The sequence below is a fragment of the Nematolebias whitei genome, chromosome 17, assembly GCF_014905685.2.
Source record: "Nematolebias whitei isolate Nwh7 chromosome 17, NemWhi1, whole genome shotgun sequence".
NCBI lineage: Eukaryota > Metazoa > Chordata > Actinopteri > Cyprinodontiformes > Rivulidae > Nematolebias > Nematolebias whitei.
The window spans coordinates 17,290,072-17,300,082 of record NC_056514.1 but is presented as its reverse complement, the minus strand read 5'-3'; the positions used below and the strand labels follow the sequence as shown (position 1 = coordinate 17,300,082).

Genomic DNA, 10,011 nt, shown 5'->3' with positions numbered 1-10,011 from the left:
TGGAACGAGTTACCTCTGCTTGTCAGACAGGCCCCCTCCCTCTCGGTTTTCAAGTCCCATTTAAAAACCCACTACTATTCGGTGGCTTTCAACACCAGAGGATCTGTGTTTTGATCCTGTATTCTCTACACTGGTTTGTCGTCATTATCTGCATCAGTTTTTTTATGTTTATATTCTGATTTACCTCATTTTGTATATTGCTTTGTGTGTTACCTGTTGTTCTGTCTGTACAGCACTTTGGTTGGCCTTGTCGCTGTTTTAAGTGCTCTATAAATAAAGTAGTATGGTATGGTATGGTATATTTCATCTAGAGTTATATTAAACATTCCAGATTAAGTCACTACCTTATAAGCACAATAATAATTTGTAAACCTATTTTTTTTTAGGATATAATATTAGTTGTAGATACTTATAATGCAGTGATAAAGTACAATATTATATGCTAAAGAAATAGGTTTACAAATGCTTATTGTTCTTACAAGGTAGTAACTTAGTCTGAAATGTTCAATATAACAACTCTAGATGAAATATATAGGTGGCAGATTTGGGTCACTATTTGGCAAGAAACTGATCAGTTTTGTCTCTTTTTCGCCCTTAACTAATGCATAATAAGCAGTTATTAATGATTTTAAAAGTGGTTATAAAGAAATTAATAACATATCTATTAGCATCTATAAGAATCAGAATAAGAATGAGCTTTATTGTCATTGTACTGAAATACAGTGAGATTATGTTTGTACTGTGGTCCGAAAGATTGGCAGAAACAGACAGAATTTTTTCTTAGTTTACACATTTCCAAGGAGAAATTTGATAAGTCGGCCTGCTTTCGAGGCCAACCGGGGGAGTCAGATTCAGATAAGCCACAACTGTTGATATTTTTCAGGCAGACTGTTTTTTCTTGTCATCCTTGAGTATTGCTGGTACTTTCAAGATTCAAAAGGGCCAGATTAGTGGGCATTACACTGGTCCGTGATTATAAGCACCATCCAAGTTCGTCTCCAACATGCTGGCGAGTCGTAGAAGCTACAGGTGGCCTGCGATTCTCACAAACCGGTTTACGGTTTAGCTCGTAAATCAGCTGATTTTGAGTACTCGAAGCACAAACCGAACCTTCACACAGAATCTGCAGTTTTGCCATGGCCGAAACTGCTGCCGCTGTCTTCCTCAATAGTCAATAACACAGGAATCCGCTGATCCTACAAAGCAGAAACCCTGCTATCATGATTCTAATTAAATAATCATATTTGGCATCCTCCTGAGACTAAACAGAAAGATACATCAGCTCTCAAACTCCCCACGGATCCATGATGTATCCTGCCGCATGAGTCTCAGCTGGGCATGAGGGCTCTCCAGGACCCTGTCGCTTTGTTAAAAAGATTTTGTCGATTGCACTGAAAGTCCAGCTGACCACATCCATAACAGTAGTTTTCATTTTGGAAGATGTGTAATAGGAGCTCTGATACATAGACAGTGAGCAAAAAAGCAGGAGGAAAACAGGAGAGGGAGAGAAAAGGCATCTGCCTTGCACGAGGGCAAGTGCAGAAAAAAAAATAAAAACAAGGCGAGCCTTATTGTAAAGTGATACCAAAATTAACAATAAACTAATGACAGGCATCCATTGATTTGGGCTTCATGTCTGAGTGGAGACACAGATGGATGTCCTCAGTGAGAAACATTTGAGAGCTATCCTGATGCATGCTCAATAATCCAGGTAGAAAAATCTAAAAAAAAAAGTTAAATCTGGTCGTCTGGATATTCAAAAAACAAAACAAAACCAAAAAAAATGTAGAAACGTTTTGTCTTTCATCCGAAAGACTTTCTCAGTCTGAGATGCTGTATTCAGCTCAGTCTTATAAATAACACCTTCTCATAGTCGATCAACCAGTTTTGCTTTTGACAACCAAAACCAGCTACTCACATGATCCGGGAGGACCATCAGCCTAACAATGGCACCCTGATGGCTGTTTGCTATTCACAGGGGACTGAGTGATACTAGCAAATGAAAGCCCCAGTTTTTGTTTTGCTTTTCGAATGTCCAGAGGACCAGACTTAACTTTTTTAGGTTTGAAAGCCATCTTTAAAGATGAAGAACATTATTTTATGGTTTGAGAAAACCAGTTTGGCTTCAGTTTTATAAACAATCTGACTGGAGGAAACCAGGTGCTACTCATCAACTGGCCAATAGCATCTTAATAGTGAAGCATGGTAGTGGCAGCATCATGCAGCAGGTGTGTTTTTTTAGCAGCAGGAACTGGGAGGTTGGTCAGGGTGGAGAACATGGATGGAGTAGAGTACAGACATACTTTGTCAAACAGACCTGAAAATGGCTGCATGAAGGAATCCCTGTCTGAATACTCTCTGAATTTATTTATGATGTAATTTTCTCTTTCTTCTACGTTGTTGTTCGTCACCAACACATTATTTACCTGATGTTTGCTTCAGGAAGAGCAAACACTACTAAACCTGCTTGTTTTTGCTCCTCAGTTTAGCCAGGGCGACGCTGGTGCTGATTCCCCTGCTGGGGATCCATGAAGTGGTGTTCACGGTGCTGATCGATGAATGTGTGGAGGGCAGCAGTCGCTACGCTCGGAATTTCATCAACCTCACCCTCAGCTCCTTCCAGGTAACCACAGAGTGGAGGTCATACATCTCATGATGTTTGTATTTGTCCCTAAACCAGATGAGCTCTAAACATTTGCTTCGTTTTCAGGGCTTCTTGGTTGCTGTTCTGTACTGTTTTGCCAACGGAGAGGTATTCATTTTTTTATCATACCATTGTACCTTGTAGCATGTTGGGAAGAGCAAAGAAGGAAAGATCAAATAAAATTATGGAATTTGAACCAAACCATAACCCCAAATTTTGATCATTCAAACCCAGTTTAGCCTGTAAAGTGAACAAGTCTGATTAAGACAAGGTATTTAGTTTAGATTTCTTTGGAGAGGCTGTCTAACATTATGCAATTATCAGTCAACATAACATTTTTATTTTAATTGAGAATTAAAATATTTATTAATAATTATACTTTGCATTAGTCAGATGAATTCTGCTGTCAATTCACAACATAAATTAGGCCAAGCTAATAATCTATACAGCTTTGATTAGTTGGATAACTATTCCAAAGGAACGTTAATATGAAGCAGATTTTAGACATTTTAATTAGGTATGGTAAAATGTTTATGAACAATTAATTTCTAACTGTTTATTTGTTATGATCCCTGGAGACAAGCTCCAACTCTCCACAACCCTGCATGTAAAAGTGACTAAGAACATGAATAGATGTATTTAGTCTTTAGAAATGCTTCACTTTTGGGGGGTTTCCACCAAACAGGTTCTAGGTCTACACCGGTGCCAGAGCTCACTTCAGCCGCTTTGCCATTGATAAGTTATCGGTTCTTCTCAGGTGGAGGTGATTAGTTTCCTCACTCTGTGACAGGATCATCAATGGGGGGGCCGAGATGGGGTAGAGCAGCCAACCCAGGACCCAAAAGTCCCAGGCTTGGTCCCCAATCATTGCACATCTCATGGTGTCTCTGAGTAGGATGCCTTATCCCCAATTGCGCCCCGGTCACCCTCAATAGCTTCCCACTGCCCCACTTGAGTGTATCCCAGGTGTGATGGGTTAAATGCAAAGAGCCAATTTCACCATTGTATGGGGACATGCAATAATGACAACACGCAACACGTTATTATTATATTATTATTATTATTATTATTATCAATGCAAGGTGGGCAATATGGTAACTCATCATTGTGTTCGAGCCACTCCGCACATTGTGGTCCTCAATCGCCCTATAATTAGACTACAATTACTTTAGCTTATTTCTTGTGGCACCTCCCAGCTCTTTAAGCATTACAATCTTAACACTTTACAAATGTGTTTATTGACATAACTGCTTTATACTCAAAGGGGCTTCAGGACATCAGGGGTTTGGTAGAACGCTGTAGTAGAAACTGTAGTTTAACCAGCAAAAAACGGAGTCACTCACTTGAACCACTGACTCTGAGACGAGTATGTCTGCTTTCAGTGTTTTCCTGCACCTCTGTGTTTTTTCCTCATCCTCATGCACAGCTGATCCTAATCCCAGTCACCCCAGGTGTTCCTCCTCTCACATCATTAGTGTCTGTATTTAATCTACGTGTTGTTACTCCCTTGTTATCTGAGATTTGTCCTTTACACAGTGTCATGATCTGTCTTTTCCACCTTTCTACTGATCTCAGTAAGTTTTGCTGCTCCGCCAGTACTTTGTTTTTGTTCAATACTTAAAAAATTTTTTTTTTTTACTACCGAGTCCCAGAGGTGGGACCAAGTCATTGTTTTGAAAGTCTCAAGTAAGTTTCAAGTCTTTATCCTCAAAACCCGAGTCAAGTCTCAAGTAAAGACATGCAACTGTCAAGTCAAGTCCCAAGCCTGAAACTTGAAATTTCAAGTCCTTTCTAGTATTTTTTAATATTGTTGCAATTATACGATAAATGTAAATAACAGACAGTGTGCTCTTTTAAAATCTGTATTTATCTCAAATCGTGTTGAAACATGCAACTTACAAAGTGTTAAAAACGTCATTCTAAAATTGTACCTTTTATTGCACAGTTCAATAAAACTTAGCTGCAAGAATAGTCGTCCTTTAAACTATAATTTTCCAGAACATTCAGGGAAAAATGCAAAAGCAGAACTCCATGTTCAGACAAAACGTGCTGACATTTCCACAGTGCAATACAAAGAACCATTACAGTAAATTTATTTCCTCTCTCATCTGGTCACTTAGTGAACATATGTTTGTATGTGTCCATATGTGAGTGACAAGAGAAACAAAACAAATATATAAACTGAACAATAAACACAAATGTGCACTTTATTATTTCAGTTAGCTATTCTGCATTTGTAAAAGACCAAACTGGCCAAAAGTCTGTCAGTCATTTGTGCACGATGAGACCGTAGAATGATGTCACCATAGCTGAAAACTCACTCCACTGGAGCGCTACATGAAGGCACTGCCAAAACTCAGTGGCCACATGAACCAGTAAAGGAAGAGTCGGCATGTTCATTGCCCAGAACAAGAGAACGTTCTGTCCATCATCAATATCCAGGTAGTGACTTAGCTGTAGTGCTGGACTGTTTTGTGTCAGTGGGTCACGTGACATGAAAGCTATTAATTTTTTTTTCTCAAGAATGTTTGGTTCAGTAATTTATTGATAACCCCTAATGGAACCATTGCGCCTCGGAGGAGGGGGCAGACTGAGTGCAGTTGACCAAAAATTAGACTGCCTTCCTTAGATCAAATGAGAGGAAGACTACGCTGAATCAGCGGAGCTCAAATATCCAACCTAGAACTAACTTCACCGCAGTTTTTAAACTTTAGATTAAGGGTAAAATATCAAGTCTTTTCAAGTAAACAGATCAAAATCCAAGTTCATTCAACCTTTATTTATACAGGTTAGTCTCAGTGAGCCTGGAGGACTCATTTACAAGAGAGACCTGTTTTTAACAAAGAACAATGACGACAACAATGACAACAGTAGACAATCATAAAAGAAGCCATATAAATTGAAAAAAATTAAATAAATAAAAGAAAATTATATAAAAAAAGGAAACAAAAACAGCTACATTATTAACCAATATAAAATACTAAACACAGCAACATGTCTGCATTGGTTTTTGCCATGAACTTAGCAGTTGTTTGAAGCCACTTAGAGAGGTCAAGTTCGAGCACTTAAGATCTTTTTGCAAGATATTCCAGGAAACAGGAGCGGAGTAGGAGAAGGCTTTTTTGCCTAGTTCAGTCCGCACTGAGGGAACACTGCATGTAATAATGTCCTGGGAGCGCACGCTATAGCTGCACTCACGTAGTGACATGCAGGAGGAGATATATGAAGGCAGCAGACCAAGAAGTGATTTAAAGATGGAAATGTACCAGTGAGATAATCTGTGTGAAGTTAACGATGACCAGTTAACCAGTGATTGCAGGGTGCAGTGGTGGCTCAAGTAGTTACAGCCAGTTATGAATCTTACCGCAGTGTGACATACAGTGTCCAACATCTGCAAGGTGCTTATAGGGGAGTTCATGTACATAATGTCACCGTAGTCAACGAAGGGAAGGAAAGTCACTGTTACAAGGCGTTTCCTAGTGTTAGACAGGATCTGTTTATGTAAAAGAAACCCAGTTTCCCTTTCAGTTTCTTCACCAGTTTTTCAACGTTGGGATTAAAAGAGAGATGAGAATCGACCAAGATACTCAAGTATTTGTAGGAATCGACAAATTCAATAGAAACACCATTCAACGATAAAATCGAAGGAAGGACGGCTGAGACAGACTTCATGTTTGAAAACAACATCCCTTTGGTTTTGTCTACGTTTAGTACAAGTTTGAGATGGAACAAATCTGACTGGATGATGTCAAAAGCAGATTGCAAAAGTTGGAAAATCTTATAAACTGTTTTAGCTCAACAGCAAACAACTGTATCATCAGCATAGAAATGTAAAGATACATCAGGGATGATCTGACCAAAATTACATAGTGTGGAGGAAAAGTTGACAGGTGGAAAAGTCGACATTAAATAAAGGTTAAATGAATGAAAAAATTACCTATGTAGATTGTGAAGAGAGTGGGTCCTAAGACTGAGTCTTGTGGTAGATAACTGGAAGAAGTACCATTATGCTGAACACATTACCTCCAATCTGAGAGATAGTTATTGAACCAACCAATGGTGTGATCTCAGAAACCAATTTCTGAGAGCTTATTGCATAAGATGTCATGATCCACAGTGTCAGAATCTTTAGACAGGTCTCAGTAAAGTGTGGCACAATAATCCTTTGCATCCAGTGCTTCAACGACATTAAAACCTTCATAGAAGCCATTATTGTGCTGTGTTGTTTCCTGAAACCAGACTGATGGGGAGGTAAGATGTTAAAAGAATCCAAATATTTCTTGATTTGAGAGTTTATAAGTTTTTCTAGGACCTTGGCAAAAATACAGAGTTTAGAGATTGGTCAATAATTGTTCAGTATGGTGGGGTCTCCTCCCTTCACTAAAGGTAGAACTAAGGTTGTTTTTCAAGCATCTGGAATGGAGTTTTGGCTTATGGACAGGTTAAAGATGTGAGACACAGATTCTGAAATGATATGGGGGGCCAGCCTTAAGAAATAAGGTGGAAGGTCATCAGGGTCTGCAGATTTTTTTGAATCTAGATCTTTTAACAATTTATTAACCTCGTTAACTGAAAACAATGAAAATGAAAAGGTGTGGTTTACTGTGGATTGGCTTGTAGGAGAGGTATGATTTGTAGATATTTGGCTTAAAGGAGAAGTAGCTGGTTTTCCATTAGTAGCTGTGAAAAGAAGGAACTTGAAGCAACAAAATGTCTGTTGTACCAGTTCAGGATCTTGTGCTTATTTGACACAGGAACAGAGTTAACAAAAAGTTGTGATGGCAGGTCAGATGAATGAGAGCTGCTGGAGAGAAATTTGATTGTTTTCTAGAATATTTTAGGATCATTTAGATCTTTGGTATTCTTAGATAAGAAGTAGTTATGTTTTGTGGCTTTGATGGAAGCTGTACTTTCATTCTGCAGCTGTCGAAAATGCAACCAACCATTGTCTGAGCCAGAATGTCTGGATGTAGCCCAAAGCTGATCTCTCCTGTGCAGGAAGTCAGCTAGCTCAGTGGTAAACCAGGGGTTGTCTCTGCCTTTTATTCTGAACTGGTGAAAAGGAGCATGTTTATTTACAAAATAGATGTAACTATTCTGAAAATAGTTCCAAGCGGCGTTCACATCATCAGTTAGGAAAATACGTTGACAAGCAAAATGGGACAGGTCCCAAAGGAAGACCTGTTCACTAAAACTCTTCATGTCCTTTTTTTAATTAGTCTAGGCTTGGAGTGAGGCAGTATAATGTCCCTGATAACTCTGATAACGCAATGGTTGCTCATATTATCTGCAAAAACACCCAACCCAGGAACTTTATGAGGCATATTTGTTTAAAATAGGTCTAAAATGGAAGATTTGTTAGGACATCGCTTGTTTGGTCTGGTGGGGGTGTCAATGATTTGGGTGAGATTAAGTTACAAACAACATTCTTTAAAAATTTCACTGAGTTGAAGTCAAGTCCCAAGTAGGGCTTTAACAGACTACTCGAGTAATCAACAGGTCGATTCCTAGGACATCTATCGAGTTTTTAATTTTCATGTCGAGTATTCGCAGTGATGTCATTGTGTCACGTGATCCGCATCGAGCTACTAGTAGAAGCTAACAAATGGATTCCTCCCAACAGATGGACTGAGCGGAGCAGACACAGTCTTGGCAAACAGGTAGAAATGCATCAGTAGTCTGGAAATATTTCACTAAAGATGAATATTCTGGTTCAACTGCCGTAAGGAAACAGAAAATGAATCAACTTCCTGACTGTTTGGAGCTCGTTGTGAACCGGTGTTATACCATATTCTGTGACCACCATATATTGTGACCGTAGGGGGCAGTGTTGCATGCACTGTTGTAGGTCACAGAATATGGTGTAACACCGGGTCCAATCAACCGAACCAGAACCGCAAGGTCCTTCTGACCTTGTTACTTGGGACTCCCAAGTAATTGGTGTAAAAGTCCAAGTCAAGCCATAAGTCTGAACATTTTTTCGAGTCAAGTGTATAGTCATAATATTAATGACTTGAGTCTGACTCGAGTCCAAGTCATGTGACTCAAGTCCACACCACTGCTGAGTCCTCCTGCTTTTCTGCATGTGTGTTCAAACCTAAACAGCAGATCATGTCAGAAAGCCCCGTTCAAAACACAACCCCAGCAGGCTGCTAGCTTTTTGCTGACCTCGCCCTAGAGGATTAGCAACAGTTCCACAAGGTGCTGCACACTTACCTCGACATGTTGGCCATCTCCAGTGAATCGTGTGAGATGTGGGTGGTTACATAGGATGTCGTCGCTGAGTTTGTCTGGCTACCTATGCTAATCAACATACCGGGAATATGAGACATGTTGGACGTGGCAGTGAAGGAAGAAAAGAGACAGCACTCCTCCCTACTACCGCCCGTCACCCCCGTCACTGACCAGTCTGGTTCATTGACCGACTCGGCTATGGCATAGTTTCTCTGTGTAGACAGCCTCTCTTCTCATTGCCGTCACAAAGGAGCCGAAAGCAGAACCAGTCCGGGTCTGCCCAACTCCAGCTCCTCCCTCCACTTGAACCTCCCAAGATGCACAAGGAGGAGCAGTGGAAAATTTTTCCGGGGGGTCGAGTGGGGGGGGGGGGGGTCGAGGCCCCAGTTGCCAGAGGGATGATCGTGCTCTCATGCAGTGGAGAAACTGAGCCCATCCATACCTCCTGCGGCCTACAGAAGTCCTCGCTTCTCCAGAGGTCCTCGCTTCTCCAGAGGTCCTCGCTTTTCCAGATGTCCTTGCTTCTCCAGAGATCCTCAAACCACCTGCAGCTTTCAAAGCAGCTACGCCTCCTACAGCTCTAGAAGCAGCAGCACCCCCTGCAGCAGCCAAGCCTCCTGCCATCCGTGCTGTAGCCACACCTCCTGCCATCCCTGAGGCAGCCATGCCTCCTGCTGTCCCTGAAGCAGCCACCCCTCTTTAGCCAATGAAGCAGCAGAGCCAGCCTCAGCAGATGAGCCAGCAGAGCACGCCTCAGAAGACGAGCCAACAGAGCACACCTCAGCAGACATGCTAACCTCTATTGACGAATCAGCTGAGCCCACCTTCCTGTGCCTGCACGGGGTTCAGTCACAACCATGCACACTGCACTGTGTCCATGGGTTTCGGAAACAATGTCCCATACTCCTGTGTCTCGGGTGACATAGGAGAACACTATCTGTTTCCTCCGAGCCTCTCCATGGGTGTCGGCAATGTAGTCCACTGCCTGGTTTCCACACCAGACACAGCCTCAATGGTTTCCAAACCAGACACAGCCTCACTGGTTTCCACACCAGACACAGACTCACTGGTCTCCACACCAGCTGTTGCTTCTGAGGCCTCCACACCAGCTGCTGCTTCTGAGGCCTCCACAC

General features: G+C 41.3%; 1 protein-coding gene across 1 annotated transcript in view; it reads left to right on the top strand.

Annotated features, from left to right (window-relative positions):
* The window catches only part of LOC119423340 (glucagon-like peptide 2 receptor), a 32,742-nt gene that overhangs the window by 15,219 nt on the left and 7,512 nt on the right, over positions 1-10,011 (top strand). The window contains exons 11-12 of the mRNA XM_037690717.1: positions 2,485-2,623; positions 2,711-2,752. Coding sequence (XP_037546645.1) covers positions 2,485-2,623; positions 2,711-2,752 — 181 coding nt within the window. The remainder of the gene's footprint in view (positions 1-2,484; positions 2,624-2,710; positions 2,753-10,011) is intronic.